This window comes from Cavia porcellus, unplaced genomic scaffold (genome assembly GCF_034190915.1).
Source record: "Cavia porcellus strain 051 isolate PalLab524CR breed Dunkin Hartley unplaced genomic scaffold, mCavPor4.1 scaffold_1, whole genome shotgun sequence".
In the NCBI taxonomy this organism is placed as follows: domain Eukaryota; kingdom Metazoa; phylum Chordata; class Mammalia; order Rodentia; family Caviidae; genus Cavia; species Cavia porcellus.
The window spans coordinates 189,119,544-189,144,495 of record NW_026947484.1 but is presented as its reverse complement, the minus strand read 5'-3'; the positions used below and the strand labels follow the sequence as shown (position 1 = coordinate 189,144,495).

At 46.2% G+C, this 24,952-nt stretch overlaps 1 protein-coding gene across 2 annotated transcripts; it reads left to right on the top strand.

Annotated features, from left to right (window-relative positions):
• The first annotated feature begins 66 nt into the window (after nt 1-66).
• On the top strand, nt 67-23,306 carry Nans (N-acetylneuraminate synthase). 2 transcript variants are annotated; one of them, XM_003470887.5, is made up of 6 exons: nt 67-274; nt 3,307-3,522; nt 16,091-16,190; nt 17,877-18,031; nt 21,218-21,484; nt 23,071-23,306. In XM_003470887.5, the coding sequence occupies exons 1-6, from the start codon at nt 143-145 to the stop codon at nt 23,278-23,280; spliced, it is 1,080 nt and encodes a 359-aa protein (XP_003470935.1). In that variant the 5' UTR covers nt 67-142; the 3' UTR covers nt 23,281-23,306. The 2 variants fall into 2 exon arrangements, with proteins under 2 accessions (XP_003470935.1, XP_063080975.1); XM_063224905.1 differs by lacking the exons at nt 67-274; nt 3,307-3,522 and adding an exon at nt 13,582-13,747.
• The last annotated feature ends 1,646 nt before the right edge of the window (nt 23,307-24,952 follow it).

The following is a 24,952-nucleotide window of genomic DNA, read 5'->3' as shown; positions in this document are numbered from 1 at the left end:
TGGCTATCGGTAACAGAGCGGCCCCCTATGATTGGCTACGCGGCAGCCACGGGCTGACGTGGCGGGGCGTGCGGACACTGCTGGCAGAGCGCTGCGCTGATTCCGGCTGCCACGGCCGCGCTGAGGAGCGATCGCTGCTGCGATGCCGCTGGAAGTGGAGCTGTGCCCGGGGCGCTGGGTAGGCGGGCAGCATCCATGCTTCATCATTGCCGAAATCGGCCAGAACCACCAGGGCGACCTGGAGGTGGCCAAACGCCTGATCCGCACCGCCAAGGTGAGGGGCGAGCTCCCGGGGAGAGAGGCGCGGCAGCGGGGAGCCCGGACGCCTTCTCCTTTCCGTGCCCTGCAGCCTGCCTGTTCCCAGGCTCTCCAGTTGTGTTTTCTGCCTTTTGAAGCCCACTGGAGTTAACTGGATAATCTTGGGCTGGTGACTTTTCCACGCTAGGCCTTAGTTTTCTTTTTGCACGGTGTGTAGGTGTGTGCTTTAAAATTTAAAGAGTAGAATTGCTTGAAATTCTTGTATTTCAGAATTTTTCACTTTTCTGCTATTTGTAGGTGGAGTCATATTTGTAAGTTTAGTTACCCGTAGTGTATTATACACGGGCTGGCTTACTCGTGCAGTGAATCAGTTTGCAATATTAAAAGTAGATTTTGTTCAGTTATTTTTATTATAGTAAAATATGTCGTACAACGTAATATGTAAATATAATTAGGAACTTAATGAAGTACTTCCAGCTTTCAAATTTTGATGTAAATGGAGTATCTTATCTTGCCCTTGTTTCTCATGGAGTCTTGAAGCTTGATTTTGCCAGTAGAGAAACCGTAAAAACTTGAACAAAGAAACCATCAGCATTACAGTCTGCAACGTAATATTTTATTTTTGTTTTGTGGTGCTGGGGATCAGACCTAGTACCTTGCGCCCGTAGACTAAGCAAGTGTTCTACCCCTGAGCTACAGCCCCCACCCCACTGTTTTACTGTGGTAAAACAGTGTCAGTAGCTGCTTTTGGAAGCTATAGTTCACCATAGCATTAAACAATCATTTTTAGAAAAGCTTGAAAAAGAAAAGAGGAGCCCATTTTCTCCGCCACACAGCCAGTTATGTGGAATGCAATGGAACTTGTCTGATTTTGTATCAGCAGTTTCTGCTGTTTCACTTTGGTCCTCTAACTGCAAGGGGCAGGTTTGCCCAGGTGGAAACAAGCTTTTTCGCTTTTGCAGGCAAAATCTGCTTCCTGAGGTCGAATTGAGAAGTTGTGGAGCCAGAGCCTCATTCCACGTGAAGCTTTCTTGTCCTCTTGCTGAGGGCCTGGCACAACAAGAACCCAGGCATAGTCAAGGGCCAGGCACATATGTCTTGCAGCCTTTAAGAAAGGAGTCTGCCAGACACAGCAACTGGTCAGCTCACTTTGAGTCTTGAGTCTGCATCCAGGTAGTGCAAAGTCTGCGGCCTGAGGCCATTTCCAGTCCTAACAGTCTGAAAGTCCTGGCTGGAAGTCCTGGCCATGCCATCTTGTAATTTTTCCAGGAGTGGGAGTGGGACTCAGCATCCATGTTTCTGGACCCAAGAAGTTTTCAACAGCATGAATGCCTCCGTGTCTACAAAAATGGCAGTGAGGGTGGGTATGGTGGTGTGGGCCTGTAATCTCAGCACTTGGGAGGCTGAGATGGGAGGATCCCAGCAAGTTTAAGACCAGCCTGCACTGCGTCCCAAGACCTGTCTCAAAAGCAAACAAAAATGACAGATAAGATTTTAGAGGGTTTTGCCTAATCTTTATATTGAGTTTATGGAAAGAGTCCTGGGAGATGGGAGGCAAATTTGTAATTGAATTGCTGCTTTTATAGTCAGACAATCTGGCTTTATATAGTGGTTTCTACTCAGTATACATCATCAAACTAAGGTCATTTCTCACGCTTGCCTGTCTCCTCCCCTTAGCCTGTTGTTTGAACAACAAATTACCTGTAGGAAAGCTAAAATGTAGGGCAGCTCTCTGCAAAGTTGCTATTGTTGAGGTAAGAGAAGGTCCACAGAGCCTTGCCCATTTATTTCCCTCCAAAGGTAGCACTTGTCTTGAGAGTTAAGGTCAAAATTAAGCCAGAATCTGATTTTCTTTCCTAAGCCCTGCTCATTTTAGTCTCTTCTGTTGAATGTGTTACAGCACTTAAAATCTTCTGTAACTCTTTGATTTCTTTTAATGTTACTAATATTGGGGAAAGAAACTCCCAACCTCCTGGATGTTTGATAGATTTCATGTTCTCTAAAATCGAAGAATGAATTTTAGAAATAATGGAGGTTAAGAGCAGAATATATTTTTTGAGAGGAAGAAAGCTTCTGTCTGAGAGAGAGACAGAAGGGGTCCCGAGTGGTTATTGAGGACTCTGCCTTCTGTAAGGATTTTCATAGAGCAAAACCATGAGGTGAGGCAAGTTCATGGTGGGGAAAAATGGGAACTCCACGCAGGTGGGCATGAAGTGGAACAGAACTATGGTCAGCCAATAAGATTAGGAATGTAATTGCTCAGGTAAAAATGATTAAATTGGGATCCAATGGGGAATTGAGTCATCCCCCAATTGGACATGAATACAGACTAGGGCCTTTTCCTGTAGGGAATTGGGTTAGTGGCTTCTGGCTTCCTCAAGGTGATGGATACTTATTTAGAATATCAATCAGTTATGTTTATACTTAGGGTGTGGGTATATTTGTTTTGTCCTTTGGCTGGAAATCTGTCCCTCAGTGGAGCTTCTTTTCTAAGGTCACAAGATATCTGGTCTTGTGTGCTGGCTCCTTTGAGGGCCTAGCCCTATCTGACTACCTATAATATTTCTTTTTTTTTTTTTGTCTTTTTTTCATTTTTATCGGTACCGGGGATCGAACTCACGACCGCCTGCTAGCAAGGCAGGTGCTTATGCCGCTGAGCTAAATCCCCAGCCCCAATATTTCTAATTAACTCAGCGGCCTATAACATTACAGTGCAAAAGAATGTAAAAAAGCCCTAAAATTTTTTTGCACTTTAAGAGGAAAAATGTTGAGGGATCTCCCATCCTCAATCTTTTCTTTTGGTACCGGGGATCAAATTCATGACCTTGTACTCGCCAGGCAGACGCTTATGCCACTGAGCTAAGTCACTGGCCCCATCCTCAATCTTTTCTTCCTTCCAGACTTTGGTTGCTTCCCCTGCTCCGCTTTGGGGTCCTTGATGCCTGTGAATCCGTTTCGTCTTTAAAGATAATGATATCATAGCAGTCACCCCAGCATTTCTGCTCTCCAAGAACCCACATCTGACAGGCATCTTGCTGTGTGTTGCAGGAGTGTGGTGCTGATTGTGCCAAGTTCCAGAAGAGTGAACTGGAATTCAAGTTTAATCGGAAAGCCTTGGAGAGGCCGTATACTTCGAAGCATTCTTGGGGGAAGACCTATGGGGAACATAAGCAGCACCTGGAATTCAGCCACGAGCAGTACCGGGAGCTGCAGCGCTACGCCCGGGAGATCGACATCTTCTTCACTGCGTCAGGCATGGATGAGGTGAGTCCTCTGGCACTCTGTCATTGCTACGTTACGAAACTCAGAGGTTGGCAGGCAGCTTTGTAGCTTTTACCGAGAGCCAGTTCCATCACCAACTCACTTTTTTCTGGGCCCAACTAAATGGGAAGCTAACAGGGGTTGGGGTCCAGGGTAGTTTATGAACTGAGTTGTGTCTAGGAGTAGGGCAGCCACATTGGACCACTGGGATCCCTTAAGCTTGTGGGCCAGGCATCCCCAGGGGAAAGGGTCTGGATTAGGAGCTGGGATGCTTCACTGACCAGCCCTCGTGGGCTTGGGTGGGGTGGCATTGGCGTCATTCAGAAGGACGTGGCTCACAGTCCTGGCTGGTTTCTGACTTGGCCACATTGATATCCTGGAAGAGTCCAGCCCATGCCATGTGTCCGTCTGGTCCCATCTGCGCTGTGACTTTGTCTAATTCCTTCGTGTGCTTTCTTCTGAATCTGAAACAGTGTAGTTGTGCAATATTCGAATAGTGCAGAGACTTTAGAAAATGGGAGAGAGAAGACAGATTCATATGTCTAAGCAAATATATAGCAACTCTTTTGTTCAGCTTCCGCCTGAAGTTTTTATATGTGTTTTACTGCCTGGTTGCCATGTTTGCCTGGCTTGTAACATTTAGTTTCCTGTGTGCTTTTTCCAGTTAATATAGTACTTTATAGTACAGTTGGTTTAGCCAGGTGTAGTGGTGCACGCCTGTAATCCCAGCACTCAGGAGCCCGAGGCAAGAGGAACTGCTGGAAATTCAAGGCCACCCTGGGCTATGTCGTGAATTCAAAGCCAGCCTGAACTACATAGCGAAATTGTTTTTTTTTTTTTTTTTTTTTTTTGAGACAGAATCTTGCTGTGTAATTTAGGATGGCCTTTAACTTGCTAGGTAGACCAGGTTGGCTCTGAACTCAGCCATCTTCCTGGCTTAGCCTCTTGAATTAATACGTATTAATTCAGGGCCTTTGCACCAACCCCTATGTATTTATTTATTTTCTGTTTGGAACAGAAACTTGCTAAGTTGTCTAGCCTGGGTTTGAATTTGTGATCCTCCTGCCTCAGCTTCCCAGAATACACCCAGATTTCAAGCATGGACCACCATTCTTAGCCTTGTAATACTTGGAGGGTATATTATAGCATACCTCTTTATACTCTGCTTTTATGTTTGTTTGTTTGTTTTTTAGTCTTTTTGAGAAATAGGGTCCCACTATGCAGTTCAGGCTAGCCTTGAGTTCACTTTGTAGCCTAGGCTGGTTTTGAACTCACAATGGTCCTCCTGCCTCAGCCTCTTGAGTATTGGAATTACAGGCGTGAGCCAACCACACCCAGTTATACTCTGCTTTTGAATGAAATTTACTTTTTAATTTTTTCCTGCTAATAAATACTGCTGGGATGAGCATCTTTTTCCTGGGTCCTAGGCTATTTTCATGAGGACACTCTTGAGAAATAGATATTAGATGAAATGTAAGAACATTTTATGGCTCTTGAAATACTTTCACTTATTTTGTACTAGATATTCTAGAGCAAAACTGCTTCTTTGTGCCATTGGTAGTGTAAAAAAGGAAGGGAGGTGGAAACCTAGGCCTCCAGGAAGCTTGACATTTTTAGGCTTCAGCTCTGCAGACCTCCTTCATTCTCCAGGTCACAGTATTGGTCAGCATGAAATTCTGCAGATAGAGTCATGCATTTAACAATCCCACTCTGTGCTTTTGAAGCACATGGTATAATTCATAGCACATCTTCATCTGCAGTAGTATGTTTTATCCCTACAGTGCCCTCATCTGTAGGTGAAGAGAGAGGCAAAGAGGAGCTGAGAAGTTTCTCCAGTGTTACAGGCTAGAAAATCAGTATGGAGGCACAGAGCTGATGCCTCGTGCAGAGCATTTTTCACAGTTCCTAGAGCCTTAGAATCACACAGTGAGTGTCTGACAACTCCGGAGAATCTGAACTCTCCTTCTCTCTTCTCCATCCCTGATGGCTCAGGAGTCTCCAGGCCTAGGAGCTGCTTTGGCAGGAAGGGGTTAGACTTTGGGAAACCTGCCTGCTTGCTGAGACACACTGCTTATCTTCAGCGAATGTGTGCCTTGCAGGCTGAGGTGGGGTCTTCACTTCATCCAGGTCCAGATCTGAGACCTGGGCTTGCCCAAGTTCAGTTAGAGCTGGTGATGTGTCAGCCTTCATTTCGTGCAGTTTGGACAAGGAGAGAAATAGCTCCCATGAGACATTTCAGGGATGCAGCTGTGTCAATCCTTTACAGTGTACCCTGGCCTGGGAGAGTGTCTGAGATTTCTGCGTGGTGTCTTCTGAAGAATAAGACAGTTTTTCAACAGATACATCACTCTGGTTGAATATTGTTCTTTCAACGTGGTAGTCACTTGGAGGAAATCAGGGTAGGTCAGGTTTCTCAGCTTAGGAGCCAAACATGCCAGAAGTGGGCACTTTCCTGACCCCAGCGTAAGTAGTATTTCCTTGGGGAATTTTTACCTGTGCCCCTGCTTGGCTAGGGTTCCTCCCTCCTGATAAGTTTTCACAGTGCTCTATTCCTGTGATTACTGTAACTGTTGCTTCTCTCTGCTAAACCGTGCCCCACCTTGACATCTCCATGCCTGGCACACAGTAGGTACTCAAAAATCACTTGTTGAATGAGTGAGCCATCCAAAAGCGGATTGGTGGCTTTCGTCAGATCCTTGAAGGGTGTGTAAACCAAGAAAAAAAAAGTTTAGGAGAAGAGAACATGGGCTTTGGGATCCAGGAAACTTAGATATTGTTTCTGATTCTACCATTAACTATCTGAATGATGAGAATAATCCTATTTAACATTTGCATGTTAAAAAACCATTCGTGTGTTTTATACCTTTTCTAGGCTGAGTGCTGCATTTTCGGTCTACAAACTCATTTGCTCCTTATAACAACCCCTTGAAGTAAGACAGTTGTTATCCCCATTTCACAGGTGAAGAGACTAACACACAGGAAGGTGTCAGTAGCTGGGAACCACAGATACTGACAGTTAAATGTCAGAGAGCTCTAGGAGCTCCTGGAGAGCTCTAGGAACTGCCCTCCTGACCACAAGGTCTTTGTATCTCTGAGCTTGCACTTTAGGAGCTGCTACAGAAATCCCAGCGATTATCAAGACCTTGTCCTTAGAGGGTAGGTCTGGGCTCAAGAAACCAATTGTTAAGCCAAATGTAAATAGGCTTACAATTCTTGGATAAAACTTTGGATGTGAGTCTAATATCACAAAAGTATGGAAAAGGCCTAATCTGTGTTAAAAAGAAAATCAGTCTCTGTACTTTGCTCACCCCTCCTGCAGTTCTGAGCTGCCTGCTCAGGACAGAGTTTTCCCTAAACCTCACCTTCCTTTGCTAAGGCAAAATGGAAGAGATGTTATTTGAGAATTTCACTGTAGTCATGATTAAAAACAACAAACTAGACTAATGAGATGTACATGACAGTGGTTCCCAGAATGTGGCCCAGGAGTCCCTGGGGAAGTCATGAAACCTTTCAGGAGATCCACAAGGGTCACCACCATTTCCACCGTCACACTAGAGGATATGTTCCCTTTTCACTGTCACTGTCCCTTAAGTGTGTAGTGCAGTTTTTGAGACGTTTTGTGACTTGTCATCACATTGTGCTGGCTGTGAATGATGAAAATGGTGGTGGTGTGTGTGTACGTGTGTGCATATGTTTAACTGCTTTACTGACATGCTGTACAGTTCACCAATTAAAGTATATAGGTGAGTGGGTTTTATCCTTACAGATTTGTGCATCCATTACTACAGCCAATTTTGGGACATTTTAAAATCACTCTAAAATAAAAGCTGTCCATTAGCAAATACACAAAGCACCTCCCAGTCTTGCGGCTGTTCTCCCAGCCAAAGGCACCACTGTTTTGTGTCTCTATAAATGTACTCACTCTGCCCGTTGCATATGGATAGAATCACACAGTATGTAGTCCACTGAGTCTGACTGCTTCATGTAGAATCATGTTTTCAAGGTTCACCGATGTTATATTACTTCCTTTTTATGACCAGACAATCAGTGTTTTCAGTATGCCATTTGCTCGCTCATCAGCAGGTAGACATTTGGGTTATTTCTGCTTTTCTGGCTGTTATGAGTGATGGTGTTAGAAGCACTTTTCCAGCTTCTGTATGGAAATATATTTTATTTCTCTTGGGTATATAGCAGAATTGCTGCCTCTTTGTTAACTCTGTCTTACTTTGTTAAGGAATTCCCAGCAGCAGTGTGTGAGCGTTCCAGTTTCTCTATATCCTCTCAAGTATTTGCGGTTATGTCTTCATTCTAACCATCCTGTTGGATGTAAGATGGGATCTCATTGTGGTTTTGATTTACATTTCCCTGGTGGCTAACGATGAATCCCTTTTCTTATGTTTGTGAGTCATTGTGTATCTTCTCTGGAGAAATAGTTTTTCATATTCTTTGCCTATTTTTAATTGGGTTATTTATCTTTATGTATTCTAACTATAAACTCCTTGTCAGATAAGTAATCTTAAAAAGAATTTTCTATTCCATGGATTGTCATTTTCACTTTTTTGAAGGTGTCCTTTAAATTAAACGGGCAGGCTGGGGATTTAGCTCGGCGGCAAAAGAGCCTGCCTGGTGAGCACCAAGTGGTGAGTTCGATCCCCGGTGCCAAAAAATAAATAAGTAAATAAATAAATAAATAAATAAATAAACAAACAAAACAGGGTCCCCACCCTGCAGCAGAACTTCATCTGTATTTACAGCTCCTTCCCATGGACTGAATTATTACTTACGCTCCCTCTCCAGTCATGTCAGTGGCAGGGTTAGGTCTCGCTATATAGTTTAGGCTGGCTTTGAACTCACTATGTAGCCCAGGCTACCCTTGAACTCCTGGAAGTCCCCTCCTGCTTCAGCCTGCTGAGTCCTCACTTTGCCTGGTGATAGGGTTAGATTCTTAGAGGAGCTGAAGCCCTACTGTGAACTGCACATGTGAGGGATCAGGGTTGTATGCCCCTGATGAGAATAGGATCCTAAAACTACCCCACCTCCATCCCATCTGTGGAAAAATTGTCTCCTACAAAACTGATCCCTGGAGTCTGCTGCTTTAAAGCACAAATGTTTGCTTTAATTTTCTTTTTGAGGGGAGAAGGTTGGATTTTTTTTTTTTTTTTTTTGAAACAGTGTCTCTCTATGTAGTTCAAGCTGGCCTTGAACTCATTATGTAGCCCAGACTGACCTTGAACTCATGGCAGTCATCCTGCCTCAGCTTCCCCAGTGCTGGGATTACAGATGTGTGCAATCATGCTGACTAAACAGTTTTAATTTCCATGGTGTCTAATTGATCTAATTATTTTGTAGTTGTCTATGCTCATGTTTTAAAAATTTCTGTTTTAAATCACAGTACAGTGTCATTGTACAGCCCTTACCTTGGCTAAAATATAAAGTGGCAATAAAGACAAATGGTGTCAAGGGTGCAGAGAAAGTGTGATTCTCACTGCTGATGAGAATGTACGGTGGTCTGGTCACTCAAGAAAATAGTATGGCAATTTCCTCGTTTTAGAAACTGCTTTACTGGGGGTGTGGCACATGGCTGCAAACCCAGCAGGAGGTTGAGAGGCAGGAAAACTGCCCTGAGTCCGAGACCAGCCCGGGCTACATAAGCAAGTTTAAACCCACACTGTACTACATAGTGAGACCCTGCTTAATCCATATGTACGCCCATCCATCCATCCACCCATCCATCCATCCATCCACAAACAGTTTTATTGAGACATAGCTCACATATTGCCCAAGTCACCCTGCTTTCAGTGGTAGTTTCATTCTAAAACTAGACATGTGATTCTAAAACTAGACATGTGATGGTCCCTCAGTTTTCATTTGGTAGTAACCCTAAAAAATCTTTGGTTCACACAAAATCATATACAAGCTGGGCCTGGTGGTATATGCCAGTAATTCTAGCACCCAAGAGGCTGAGGCAGGAGGATTATGAATTTGAGACTAGCATGGGCTATATAGTGAGTTCAAGACTGGCCTGAGTACATAGCGAAACCTTGTCCCAGGACTGCCAGAAAACAAAAGCACACACAGGAATCCCCGTGACACCTGTGTTTGTAGTAGTTCAAAACTAGAAGGCAGATGTTCCTTGGCGGGTGAACAGGTAAACCAGCAGGAAAGAGAGGAGGAGCAGCACTGCGTGAGTGGGAGTGACGTCTGTCCTGTGCCTGGCAGTGGAGCCAAGGGTGAAAAGCAGTTCATTCTGTGCTTTCTTCTCATGACCTGCACCACACAGCTGAGGTCAAAAAAGACCTGGAAATGTCATCTACGCTCTCTTCCTGGCTGGCTGCTCTCTGAAGACTCTTGTCTTCCAAAAGCGAAGTTGATTACATGTATAATGGCCTTGCCCTGTCGGTACTTTCTAGTCATAACTAGTTCTTCATCAGATTGACATAAAAATTATTTGTAGAGAGGACTTAAATCTTTTATGACAAGCGAATTCAGCTTTATAAATTTATATTTTATAAATTTGTGTTCTAAAAACCCCGTGTAACCTTGATAGAACAGCATTGTGCAGATAGAGAGCAAAAGTCTTCAAAGGTTAGAGGGAAATGAGGGTAGTTACCAGTGATAACAGGAAGGGTCCTGTGGCCGTGGCACCTCCTAGGCTTGACCATGGTGATGGTCACGTGAGTCTGTGCCAGTGGTAACACTGCATGGAGGTTTTTTTGAGACAGAGTCTCACTGTGCAGTTCAGGCTGGCCTTGAGCTCACTTTGTAGCCTAGGCTGGTCTCGAACTCACAAGGATCCTCCTGCCTCAGCCTCCCAAGTGCTGGGATTACAGGCGTGAGCCACCACGCCCGGCTAACACGGCATGGAGTTAAGTAAAGGCATACACAAGTGACTCCCATGTGACCCCGGCAAAGTCTGAGAAAGATTGGTGACTCAGTGCCCACACACACCTATGGTATTGTGAAACAGTTTTACATGATATGGCCATCGGGCGAAAAGGCACATAGGGTCTCTGTTATCTCTCATGGCCCCTTACAAATCTACAGTTGTCTTAGTACTGGGCATTTAACCCAGGGTCTTACACATGCTAGGCAAGTGCACAACCACTGAGCCACTTCCCTGGCCCACTACAGTTTGCTCAGAATTTAAAAAGAAATTTCAAATTTCCTCAGATTTTTGTTGGTATTTTGGTATTAGGGTTTGAACCCAGTGCTTCATGGTATGCTAGGCAAGCATTCTATCTCCCAACTACATCCCCAGCTCTTTTAATTTTTTTTTTTAATTTTCAGATAGTATGTCACTAAATTGTGCGGGCTGGCCTTGGACTTGCAATCTACCTGCCTCAGCCTCCTGAGTAACTAGGGTTATAGGCATGGGCCATTGAGCCTAGCTGGAATTCCTGTTTTAATTTTTAATCAGATAGATAGATAGATAGATAGATAGATAGCTCTCATCTAAACAGCAGCTCTTTAGAGTCCTCAGTAACCTTCTTTTGCAGTGCGGAGGATCAAACTCAAAGCTCCCTATTTGCTAGGTGAGTGACATATGCTTAGCCACACCCCCTACCCCGCAGGAAATTTTAAGAATATAAAGATCTAAATGTTGAAGCCAGGTGTGGTGGTGCACACCTGTAATCCCAGTACTCAGGAGACTGAGGCAGGAGAATCAGGCTAGAGAATCGTGAGTTTGAGACCAGCCTGGGTTACAAAGTGAGCTCAAGGCCATCCTGAACTGCATAGTGAGACTCAAAAACACAAAATCTAACCACCAGGGCAGCATGAGAAGTTGTGTACACTTTGGGGGCGTGGTGTACATCTCTGCTGGGTGCTGCAGACTCCTGCATATGCTACATACCCCGGCTGCATGGTGCAGGTCCTGGCTGCGTGCACGGTGTGCAGTCTTGTTGGACAGCGCCTTGCTTGGCTGTGCAGGTCACCATCCCTGCTGCTGGGAGCATGCTTCTGCTGTGTGTGTGGCTCTGCCCAGACTTGGGTCCTGTGGCTGAGTGGATGGGCTCTAGGGTCAGATGCTAGATTTGAATTTGGTGCTGCCTGTCACTCCTGGTAGATCTGTGTTATCTTTTCGTGCCTGTTTCTTTAGCTATAAAGTAGAGTTTGTTATATTGCAGTGTTCTCAAGAAAGTCACCCATGGGACATTGAGATTTCAGAAACGAACGAGGTTTCTTTCAGAACTGCAGTGGTCTGTCAGCTTTGGTCATCAAAACTGCTGGCTGGTTGGCCTCGAATCCTTTTCTCCTCTGATGTAGACCCCTGTGTGAGGTCACAGGGTCAAAGGGTTTCCATGGATACCACCTTTTTGCAGCACTGTCGCTGCTTTGGAAGGTTACAAGACCTTCCACATCTGGCTAACTGACCACGGAGTTGGGCACCAGGCAGTTTGGTGCCTTGACATAAACCTGTTTGTTTCCCTCTCCATAGTTTTTATAGCTAATTAAGGGAGAGGAGGAGGCTTTGGGGATTTGGACAAAGGCCACTTGCTGTTTGAGATCTAACTGTTAACTAAGCGTCTGAACTATAATCTGTAGGCAATACAGTAAAGTTTTGAAGACTAGGATTTGGAGGGTGTCAAAGGAAAACAGAAAAAAGCAAACAGTGGGAGTTGTGAGTGCCTTCCCAGCTACAGCTGGGAGAATCAAGTGTGCTTATTGATGTAAAGCACTTCATGCAGCCAGGGCGCAGCACATGTGAGTTCCAGGGAAGAAAAGCAGGTCAGGCTAAGGACCAGGGCATGTGGGAACTTGCCTTGACTCTGCCCCTAACTTTCAGGGTGACCTTGGCGGGCCCTTCTCTCCCCGCCTCTGTTTCGTTTTCTGTGTGTGAATAAGCTGTTGTCAGTGGGCTGTGGCTCTCCTGACATCCCAGTCAGCGTAGAACCACAATGTCACCAAGCCAATGTGGGCTTTCCTGCCTCAGCCTACCCTTCAGCTCCATGTTCCTGGCTCTGACTGTCAGAGATAAGCACCTCCTCACAGCAGTGGCTGCTGAGGAAAAGGCCCTTCTCAGGGTGTTCCTTCCCTGTGCGATGCTTGACGACCAGAAGCGGTGGAGGACAGAGAGGGGTTGGGTGTGGTGCTGCCCCCGTCTGCACCCCTTGGTTCCCTTTCCCTCCGCTCCCAGGGAACCATCTGGGTAGTGATCGGGCCTCCTGCTCTGGAGCTGTGCTCTGTGCTCAGATCCGGGTGCTGGCACCTTCTGTGTGGCGGGGCACTGAGGGTGAGGTCAGGGCCAGGTCTGCTGCCGGTGACAGCCAGCCTGTTCTCTGGGACCCTCTGCTATTTCCTGCTTTAACTGGTTTGGCCAGAGAAGCTCTTTGTTCTGAGTGCCCTTTGTTCCGGCTGGTCTCCTGGCTACCTGGGCTCAGACTGGAAGAGGAAAATGCTGTCTCCCTGTCCCTCCTTTCTTTCTTTTTGTGTTTCTGTCTGTCTCTTTTCTGTCTGTTTCTCTCTCTCTCTCTTTCTCTCTCTCTCTCTCTCTCTCTCTCTCTCTCTCTCTCTCTCTGTCTCTCTCTCTCTCTTGCTCTCTCGTATTAGAGATTGAATTCAGACTTTCAGACTTTCAGGCGGTAGGCTGTATCCCCAGCCGCACCCCTCCTACCTTTAAAATTTTGAGACAGGATCTTGCTAAATTGTCTGGGCTGGGCTCAAATTTGAAGTCCTCTTGTCTCAGCCTCCTGGCTGACCGGATCACAGGGTACATCACTGGCTGGAAAATGGATTCTTAGGACTTTTGTAAGAGTTAACTAGCTTTGCCTGGCAGGTGTCTGCTGAGCCAGCATTTCCTGTCCAGCAGTTATTGGTCTCCTGTTCCTTGTTCCGTGTTTACTGAGCTGTGGCTCTAGCGTTTACCCATCCTGACTTCCTTATAGACAGTAGGCATGTGGTGAGTGCTGCTTTTCTCCACTCTGTATGCTGTTCTAGGGTGTTCTCTGTTTGCCAAGGAAAGGTTAAGGTGGAGCTGAACATTATTAAGGTCAATAAAACTACCAGGACTTCTGGCAGAAAGACGCAGAGGCATATAGAACTCAGCTGAAATAAGCAGAGGGCCTTTCGCATGACTGGACGGTTCTGTCAGCAGCAGAGGGAACCCAAGGCCATGTTGGTAGCTGAAGAGCTGCTTCTGTCATGTGCAGTGGACATCCTGCTACAGAGGTGGCAAATGGATGACCCGTGTGCCGCAGCGGGCTGTCCGTATCGTTGGGAGCTCTAAAAGGTTCGCCTTGGCTGCTACCCTTTCCCCCTAGCACTTACCTCTGCAGGCCTTTCTGTCTTCCTCTTCTCCCTCTGTGGCCACCCAGCAGCAGGTGGCATGGTGCCCTTGTGCACATGTGTGGGCTACCGCCTTCTGGAGTGTCCTCTGTTCTCCCCAGCTCATCACTGTCCTGTGGGGTCCAGAAATGGGAGTGGAACAGGCCGTAGAAACATCCTCCTCCTTTCCTTCCTGAGATCTGTGGCTGCTGAAGCTTCTCAGCGCATCACGCTGCAAGGGGGTCCTCAGGGCGTGTTTCCGACTCTCACTAATGAGCTGAGCTGAGTGTTTACAGTGTCCTAAGCCGAACAGGTTGGCAGATGCTAGCTCTGGTCAGACAGGTTGGTGGGCTGGGACTCTTGGCAGAGTTGTTCCCCCAAATCAGTCTGTTGGTTTGTGCATCCTGAGTCCAGCCAAGTCCCAGAGGAGGGTCCCAGAGGAGGGTCTCATGTGACTGAGTTGCTTCCAGACAGACCCCGAAACCTCTGTGTCATGGGATGAGAGGCAGGGAGACTGCCTGAGTCTACCTGGCGTTTTTGTGCCCAAGTGGACTCAGCAGTGGAGAGGGTAGGCTAGGGGAAATCAAAGAGGCTGTGAAGGGAGGGGACTCTGGGCTGTGACATGGCCTGAGAGGTCCCAGGAGCTCAGTGGTGCTGTCCAGGAGGTTAAGATCCAGGTGACTGAAGCTGGATTCTCTGCAGGGTGTGGAACCAGAGTGGCAGTTTTCTAAATGGGCACAAGGTGGCGGTGGTTTCCCCAGAAGGGGCTGCAAAGGTAGGCACAGGCTTCCCCTCCTTGTAGGAATTCTTCCTTTTTATCATCTGAAAATGATAGAATTCATGCGGACCTCACAGTCTCTGTAGGTGTTTTTCTTCATGGAACCTCTTCCTCACGTCTGCTTGCTCTGCCCTCTCCTGAGCGGGCTTATCCATCTGCACATTCCCTGGAGGGTTACTGTCCCACCATTTGAATGTTACCAGGAATAAGTCTCAGGATAATGTTTCCTTCTGGACATGGAAAATACTGGCTTCGTCCGCCTGATAGAGTCAGATGGCTGGGAAGACTAAACTTTATTTAATCAATACGTTAAAAAATTTTTTTAGTCTCTTCTTTTGAGGGATGGTTAATAGTGTGACACATAAACAGAGAAAGGGAAAAAGAGAATGGTGGAAGGAAAGGAATCCCTGGGTGACTGATGTACACATCATGAAGTGTTAGAAGCACTGGCCTAGTACATGAGGTCCTAGCTTATTTATTAATTTTTAGGCGTATTTTAATGATGGAACTTAGGTATTTGGAACCATTCTGAGGTTTGCGCTTCCATCTCAAATTAAAAAATAAATAAGTAAACAGACCCCAAAACTGGAGATGATGGGTGCGTTTATTACTTTGTGGTGATGGTAACACATAGGCACATGTGTCCTGACTCAGATTTTGTACATTATGTGCAGCTTTTGACAAACCGATTATACCTCAGTCAAACTGGACAGAGGTCTTCATTAAAAAGTAATTGTTCTGAGGCCTTGTTATTTAAAAGCCACCTGAGATTTTACTCTGGTAACTGTCCTCCTGTCCTCCGGCAAGTGCTTGCCCACATGTCCCCGTCTCTTGGCACTTCCTGATGATAGGATGATGAATCCCAGTAATAGCAGCAAGGGCCCTAGGTAGGTAGCCCTGGGCATTCATCTTGGGTCAGAAGAAGGTGACTGAGCCTTGCTAGTCTGTCTGGTGGGCCCTGCCAGCTGTGGGCCACCAGCTGCTCTATTTCCCTTGTTCGGCAAAGATGAGAGTGACCTCTTTCCCTGGCTGCTTGGTCCTGATTGAAGGGTCAAGCCTCAGAGGACTGCCCCCTTGTCTCCACCCGGCTTTCTGCCTCAGGGTTAGTTATGATGGGTTCACATTTGCTCACAGGTCCTGGGGCGGTGATGTAATTCCTCTCCAATTCCTGGAGCCAGTTCAGGCCAGCACTAAATGTGTGTTTGACCAGCAGGAGGGTGGCCAGGAGTGAATGTTGCGGTTTGCGGTGAGATGTCTGAGAACGCACGCTCCCTGCTTCCAAGTTTTTTGTTTTTTGTGTTTTTGTTTTTGTCTTTTTCCTTTTTATCGGTACCAGGGATCGAACCCATGACTGCCTGCTTGCAAGGCAGGTGCTTATGCCGCTGAGCTAAATCCCCAGCCCCGCTGCTTCCAAGTTTTGAGTCTTCCACGCTGAGTAAGAGGACGACTCTGTCACCTCTACTTACGCCTTTGCCACAAGGACAGTGCATTGGAACAGCAGTGAATGAGGGCTCCCTCTTTATATTGTAGATGGCGGTTGAGTTTCTGCATGAACTGAATGTTCCATTTTTTAAAGTTGGATCTGGAGACACTAACAATTTCCCTTATCTGGAAAAGACAGCCAAAAAGGGTAAGTATCTCATTTTTGACATCAAACCCAACCAAGTCCAAATCTTTATTTTTTATTCTGTTAGTGGTAGCCCGCTTTGAAACAGAGTTTGTAAAGACAGACAAACTTTAGAAAGCTCTCTTCCATCAGCCTACACTCCCACCTTTTAATTTACTAACTTGCAAGAAGTTAAGGATATGATGGTGAGACAGGGTTTCACTATGCAGTTTAGGCCTGGCCGTAGACTCACTGTAGCCCAGACTGGCCTCAAACTCATTACAATCTTCTTGCCTCAGCTTCCTAAGTGTTTGGATTGTAGGTGTGAGCCACCACGCCCAGCTGAAGTTTTTTAAATTAAAAAATGTGAAGCTGGTCCTGGGTGCAGTGATGCACACCTGTAATCCCAGCACTTGGGAGGCTGAGGCAGGAGGATTGTTGCAAGTTCGAGACCAGGCTAGGCTACAAAGTGAGCCCAAGGCCAGCCTGAACTGCATAGTGAGATCCTGTCTTGAAATGACACATGAACAAACAAACAAAAAGTGAAGCTAATTTTTTAGAAGTTGAGAGTACAATGGTAGTTATCAGAGGCTGGGGAGCATGGGGGAGGGAATATGGGGAGAGACTGGTTAATGGGTACCCGTATAGTTAAAAGAAGTTAGAATCTTTGCACAGTGGGATGATTACACCTAACCATAGAGTATTGTTTATTCCGGAAAAAGCTAGAAGCAAGGATTAAATGTTTTCACCATGAGGAAATGATATGTAAGTTGACAGGCATGCTTACCCTGTATATGTTCATCAAAATACCACATGGTACCCCATAAATACGTACAGTTTTTATGTGTCAGTGACAAAGTACAGTTCTTTTTAATTTATAAGAAATTAAGGTGATGCTTGTCTGTAATCCCAACACTGTGTGAGGCTTCAGCAGAAGGATTACAAATTCAGTACCAGCCTGGGCAACTTAGTGACTTCACAAGACCTTGTCTCAAAACAAAAAATTAAAAAATGCCCAGCGTGCAGATGCTATGTTCAGTGCCCTCCACCGGGAAAAAAGAGAAAAAGCAAAACTTAGAGAAGAAACTGTGATTTGAGCAGCATTCTGTGGGTGTGGCCTACCTGCTGGCTGTGGGCCATCGTTTGTGAAGTGATTTTAGGACACTAGCTGTCTCATGTGAACACCCTGGCGACCTCAGGATGGCAGCCGGTCCTGTGACTGTGACGCCTTATACTGATTTCACAGGAGGGAGCCCTGGGACTCAGAGAGGGTTGAGCTCTGCCCGGGAGCCACTGTAAGTGGCAGCTCTGGCCTTCAGCTCAGCCTTGCTGCCCTACTACCCGATGATTCCCCCTTCTCTGAACAGAAGTGTTCCATTCTGCAGAGTGTTTCGGATTTTCAGATTAGCGATGTTCAGCTTGTGCATACTGTGGAAGCCCTGAGCTTCAAAGTGCTCCTCTTCCTCCTCAGAAATGTGAAATTCCCATCTCGTCATTGAGTTCTCTGCTGAAGACAGACGTTGGGGTGGAGGGTAGCTGCCCTTCCGGGGCTGACAGCAGGGTCTCAGCACCCTCGCCCTCACACTCAGCTGTGGCGGCACAGTGTCTGCAGAGGTGTTTGCAGGCGCGCTTAGATAGTGAGGCTGACACCCGGGGTGTATGTAAGGCAGAGGCTGAAATCCCCAGATTAAAGACACTCTGGTCTCTCAGGTCGTCCAATGGTGATCTCCAGTGGGATGCAATCGATGGATACCATGAAGCAAGTCTACCAGATCGTGAAGCCCCTGAACCCCAACTTCTGTTTCCTACAGTGCACCAGCGCGTACCCGCTCCAGCCTGAGGACGTCAACCTGCGAGTCATCGCGGTGAGCATGGGGGAGGCTGTGGTCCCACCAGGCCACCGCACAATGGTTTTCCTTTTGTTTTTGGAGGGGGGTGGTACTGAGAACTGGATCCGGCATCACAGCTGCAAGGCCAAGGCTCTCCTGCAGATGGACACACCTCACCTGCTGCCCTAGCCTTTATCATAATGCAACTCTAGCCAGACATGGCAGACTCCGTAATTTAGATATCCTGTGACAGTCTTGCTGTTAGACAGTTTGTGGGGTTGAGGAAGCACATAAATTTTCTTAAGGCTAATCTTAGTTTCTCCCATTATAAAATGTAACTGGGTGTGGTGGCCACACCTGTAATCCCAGCACTCTGGAGGCTGAGGCAGAAGGATCCTATGAGTTCAAGGCCAGTCTGAACTGCATAACGAGACCTGTCTCAAAAAGACGAGAGAGGAGAGAGAAAGAGACATATAATCCTCATGGTTGCTTTATGCACACTTACCTGTGTGTGCTATTAGAGGTCCCTCTTCTGTGATTGCTGGTTCACGCCCTTTTACCCAGTATTGTCTACTTTTTAAACTGTGCTCAGATGTACACATGATTCACCCTCTTAACCACTTCTGATGGAACAGCTCCATGGCAGTGAAGTGCATTTGCGTTGCTGAGCACACAGCACACCCAGCCTTCTCCAGAGCTGTTTTACCCTCGTGAACTGAAACTCTGGACTAACTCCCCGTTTCTCCTCTCTCTCAGCTCTGGCAGCCAACACTTTATTTATGTCTCTGTTTGTTTGACTACTCCAGGGACTTTGTTTAAGTGGAATTACACAGTATTTGCCTGTGTCCTTCTGCTTCTACCTCTTTTTGTTTGGTCTTCAGAGTTCATATGTCAATTTTCTTTTTCTTTTTTCCCTCAGCATTTTTTTCTTTGAGAGTCTTAATAAGTTACTGCCTAGGCTGGGCTCAAATTTGAGTCCTCTGGACCCTCAGCTTCCAGTTTCCAGGATTATAGCCACATGCCACCACCCCCAGCTATTCTATGTCTTTTTTAAGGCTGAATATTTCAGTGTACGTATAAATTATGTTCTGTGTCTTCTGTCTTTGGGTGTTGCCATTGTTTTACTTTTTTTTAGCTATTAGGAATAATGTTGTTGTGATCCTTGGGGTACAAATGTCTGTCTGTTTTCATATGGAGTTGTAAAAGGCCTTGAAACTCTGGCCTTTTCTGCCTTGCTATTTGCTGGCTGGCTTATTTTTAAACGCTGAGCACCCCCTGATGCTCAGATGGGTTATACTGAGAGCCTCGAGGGAGCGTCTGTCTCCCAGAGTTTTGTCTGCTCTAAGTCAGTCACTTTACACATGGTGAAGCCCACTCCTAGGGGGCAGCCTGAGGGCTGCGACAGCTTATGGCCAAGCTGGTCTAGAGCTTGGGCTGTCTCCTGCTGACCTTTGGTCTGCTGTTATCTCAGGCCATCTCTATCAGTTCCTCCTGCTAGTAACCAAAATTTAAGTTCTTTGGAACTATGGAAAGATAATATGGGTGTGTGCAATCATAAAAACATAGTAAAATTAGCAGAACTGTAAATACGTCACTGATAACTACAGAGACACATTCATGAGCTTGATATTATCATTAATATTTTCTTTTTGGATTGTCCTTTTGGTACAGACATTCCTGTTTAACAAGGAAATGGTCAAAGGAAACTCTGGCTTGATGAATTTGCTTATATTTGCCTAACTCTTACATGTAGTACTGTAATATGTAACAGAACATAAAACTACGATACTGTATAGTACTATCAGCAAAAATTACAGTCTTGTATAAATCAGACATGGTCTACATGGTGAGCCTCTCTATAAACGGGATGCACAGAGCTATACAAAGAAAAGATGGGCTGGGTATGGTGATAGACTCCTATAATCTCAGCACTCGGGAGACTAAGGCAGGAGGATCCCCAAGAATTTGAGGCCAGCCTGGGCTGCACAGTGAGACCCTATCACAAAACCCAAACCAAACCAGACCAAACAAAACGAAACTGGTTATAAGTCAGAACAGTGGTTAAACAGGTAAGTCTTTAAACAAATATATCTATACGATATTTGACATTCTATTCTTATTTTCTCCATATAAACCTTTTATGCATTGCTATACAGTCATCATATTTAACTTAAAGTTCACCCTTTTCATGGCCATCTTTTTATGCAAATTTTCTGTCTTCCCATTCCTAATCATTTTCCTCTACTTCTAGCCATGCTGTTGACATTAGAGACATGATGTTATTTTTTAAATTTAAACATGATCTTTTCTTAACTTTAAAATATATTGCATAGAAAGTGAACTACTCTGGGCCGGGGATTTAGTTCAGTGGCATAAGCGCCTGTCTGACAGGTGTGAGGTTGTGAGTTTGATTCCCCCCACAAAAAAGAAAGAAAGTGGACTTCTCTGTAACCCCATCTCACCGAGATTACCATAACTATTAACATGTGTAACTCAAGATATTTTCCTTCATTTTCTTTCTTGATTTTGTTTTTGTTTGTTTGTTTGTGTTCATTTTGTTTTTTGTCTTTTGATACAGGATTTTGCCATGCAATTCAGGCTAGCCTTAAATTCACTTTGTTAGCTAGGCTGGCTCGACCTCCTGGCAGTACTCCTGCCTCAGGCTCCCAAATTCTGGGATTACAGGCATGCACCACCATACCTGGCTCTCAGTATGTTGTAGAGATCCATTTCTCTCCATGTTGATACCATTTGGGATTTCCAACCCATCTGTTGGGCCCACCCACCTCTCTGACCACCATGTGATTTATAAATAACCGATTAATTATTCAGCATTTCTTCAAACAGATTGTTTTGAGATTGGGCTGTGTATATATAATTGATATTTGTGCATATAACACAGTTGCTTTTAGTATAGACTAATTGAATGTGACAGGAACTTTCTGAGCTTAGAGATTTCGTTTAAGTTTTTATTCCTGCTGATTTGTGTAGGGCAAAGTATTCATAAAATGCATTCTTAATGATGATGGTAACCATTGTTTTAGTGCATTCATAGCAGTCCTGGGCAGGCAATACTGTTTTTCCAGGAGAGAGGCTCAGAACCCCGACATGTCACCTGTGGTTGTGCAGCTAGTGAGTAGCTCACCTTACGTCTGCCTGACTGCAGAGATACGCATGAAGTACCACCATAGATGACATCGTTTTCCTTTTTCTATGTTAAAGGAATACCAGAAGCTCTTTCCTGACATTCCCATAGGGTACTCGGGGCACGAAACAGGCATAGCGATATCTGTGGCTGCAGTGGCTTTGGGGGCCAAGGTGTTGGAACGTCACATAACTTTGGACAAGACCTGGAAGGGGAGTGACCACTCGGCCTCACTGGAACCTGGAGAACTGGCTGAGCTGGTGCGGTCTGTGCGGCTTGTGGAGAGGGCCCTGGGCTCGCCGACCAAGCAGATGCTGCCCTGTGAGATGGCGTGCAATGAGAAGGTGGGTGCTGCCTGTCTCCGCACGGCTCTGATGTACACCTGTCCCTCCCTATGACTTCAGGCCTGCGCGCCGCTGCAGGGAAAATGTGCAACTGAAAGTCTGGCCATTTCTCCAGCCACCTTGGGTTATGTTAGAGTCTCCCACTAAGTCTCAGTGGCCCCCACTGGTCTTGGTCTCCCAGAGGTGTGCAGGGCTAAAGCCCTAAGTAGAGCCAAAACTAGAGCTGGATCGAGTAGGGCAGCCCTGAGACACTGGGAAGAGAGTGTGGCATTCCTGCTGGGGACACACTGGGTGAACGGCGGCTGGTGACAGTGCAGATATTCCTTGGGCCACGTCAGCCTTCAGACACATGTGGTGGTGAGGCTTAGACGCACCATCTGGTACACTGACCTTCTAGGCTTTTTGGAAGCTGTGGCCTGAACTTTCCTGCCCCCAAACCCCAGAACCAGGAACCCTGGATCTGCCCATCTGCTGCAGGCTCCCGGGGTTGGGGCAGAGGTCAACCCCAGGCTTGGGGGATGTTGTCATCTTTTTATTCTAGTGGGGCTGGCCTGCTGCCACCCCTCCTAATGAAATATACGTATATCCTGGGAAATGATTAGTGAAAAGAACACAGCTAGCTTGCAGAAGAAAAGGGGAGACAGTTGTACTAGGAACTGGAATTGTACTAGGAACCGTTGAGCTTGTAATCTACCTGTGTAAACACACAGGTGCATGATCTGATCAGCAGCAGCTAATGGACATTTTTCCTAACAAACAGTCCAAGCAGAATTGGTTTCTTGGGCTCCTCTATGGATAGTGTAGGCTAAGGTAGCAGGAGACTGATTTTGGATCATTTATAGGGGCAGAAACCTTGATTGTGAGCTTCAGCAGCCTTCATCCCCCTCACTTGCCTGTCCTGTCTGTTCCCTCTTAGAGCCTCCCCTTTGCGTCACCTTCACCAACTCCACGTTCTGTTTCACTAAACAAAGTGGCAGTGGGTTTGTGTCCCTTAGGAGCAGAAGGTTGGTCGTCACCCTCCTCCTCTAGGTCAGGGGTGGCAAACCGATGGCCTGCGTGCTGCGGCCGGCCATTTGTATCATTGAACTCAGAGGTTCACCACCACTTCTTGAGGTTGTCATCTAGGCCAGGCTGCCCTCTGTGGGCCTCAGTTTCCCCATGTTTACAAGATGTCCAGATGTCGAATTAGAGGATGACAAAGTAATTACAGTTTTCAGTACTGAGAGTATTGTATATTCCAGATTTATCCCATAGCATCTCTATGAGCTGACAAGGTACTGGCACTGTATTTCCTGTTTTACAGTGAAGCCAAACACCTTATCCCAGGGTGCCAGGGACTGAACCCGGCTGGCCGGCTGCATAGCCTAACTGTTTTCCTCTGCAATCCACTGTACAGCCCCCCTAGAGTCTGTGAAGTCCCCCCATGGTGGCAAAGTCCCTGCCTGGGAGAGATGCTGTTCTGGGTGCTGTAGACACAAACAGAGTTCCTGCCTTCAAGGTGTCTTGAGCCCCCAGGGACTCTAAGAGGGCGGCAGTGTGCAGGTGTGGCCTCGGACTCTGACACTGGGTGTTCCTCTTGTCCACAGCTGGGCAAGTCTGTGGTGGCCAAAGTGAGGATTCCAGAAGGCACTGTCCTCACACTGGACATGCTCACTGTGAAGGTCAGTGAGCCCAAAGGCTGTCCTCCTGAAGACATCTTCAGTCTAGTGGGCAAGAAGATCCTGGTCACTGTGGAAGAAGATGACACCATCCTAGAAGAATCGGTAGAAAACCACGGCAAAAAAATCAGGTCTTAAAATAAAGTGCGGTCCTGTGAGTCTCAGTCATCTGGCTGGCGCCGTCTGATATGATGGAGGAGACGGGACAGGAGTGGGCAGTCACCGGGGACCTGATTTGCATCCACTGTAGCTCCCGTGCACAGCGGCCAGTTCATCAAATTCGGAGGCCCACTGTGTGCCAGCAGCCCCAGAGCACTAGCACATAGCCCAGTCCTCCTCCAGGTGGCCCTTGGGGCAGACAGACAGGAAACTAGCAGCACAGTAAGCTGGTCAGTGGCGTTAGAAGGTGTATGTGTAGGGGCTGAGGATTTAGCTCAGCGGCATAAGCGCCTTCCTTGCAAGTGTGTGGTTGTGAGTTCGATCCCTGGTACCAATAAAAAAGAAAAAGACAAAAAGAAAAAAAAAATAAAGAAGATGTATGTGCAGTAGGGGAAACAGATTGGGGTGGGCAGTGTGGACTCAGCGTGCGAGATGTACATGAGAATGATGCAGAAATCAGCACTGCCACGAGCAACAGAACACAACAGCACACAAAATTACAGACCCAGCAGACCAGATTCTCAGTGTTTTCCTTCCATAAACACGCAGCATACACTTTTTCTAGAGATTCACTTTCCTCTTCGTGTTTTTGGATCAGTACTGAGATCAATCAGTTTTTTCTCACGTCTTTTCAATTCTTTGTTCATATTTATTTGACCTTGTTTACTGTATCTGCTCTTCATTCCAAGTATGTATTTGTGGCTCCTTTCAAATGAATATAATTAGCCTTTCAAATTTTCTTTGAGTCTTAAGGCCCGTCTCTCCTGTGAATCCCAACACAACATCTGGAGAGGCATGCATGTCTGTGGGGTTGTACTTGTGTAAGAGAAAATTTGTGTGCTATGAACAGAAGCATGATACTGTCAGTTTCTTACTGCCCCCCTTTATTTTTCCCTATAAGCAGATGTCAAGTAAACAGTCAGTTTCTTGTTTAGTGGCCTTCATTCTATAACAGTAGATAAAATAATATTTAAGCAGATAGCCAAGACTTTCCAACAAGAGATATAATCTCACAGCAGAGGGCTGTGTGCCAGGCTGGATCTGGAAGAGGATGAGTGTGGGCTACAGCTAAGACAGTGTGGATTTCCAGCAGGGAGCCAGTGAGTCACCACCAGGTCCGGCCAGCCCGGAACAGAAGGCTCCAGGCTGCTCTATAAGCCACAAGCTGGATCCCTAACAGGGAGGAATCAGTCCTGCTGAGAGTTGGAAGGGTATAATCACAGGACTCAACTTGAGTACAGATCTGTGTCATGTGTTGGAGTAAGTGGAAAATGGTCAGGAGTTTTTGTTTTGTTTTTTTTAAATAACCTTTCTGTTTCTGGGACAAAATACCTGACATATACAACTTAAAGGAGGAATGGTTTATCATTTTGGCTCATGGTGTCAGGGACTTCAGTCCATGGTTGGCTGGTTCCAAGGCAGAAACATGGCAGACGGCAACCAGAAAGCAGAAAGCTGTAGAAAAGATATCCATTTGGAGCCTCACCCTCAGTGATCTGCTGTCTCCAACCAAGCCCTTTCCCAGTAGCCCATTCAGTTAGGAATTTATCAGTGGGTTAATCCGTGGATGAGGTTAATACCCTTATAGTTCCCTCACCTCCCTAGGGATCTCCTAATCCAGTCAAGTTGACAGCCAAGGTTAATCACTGCA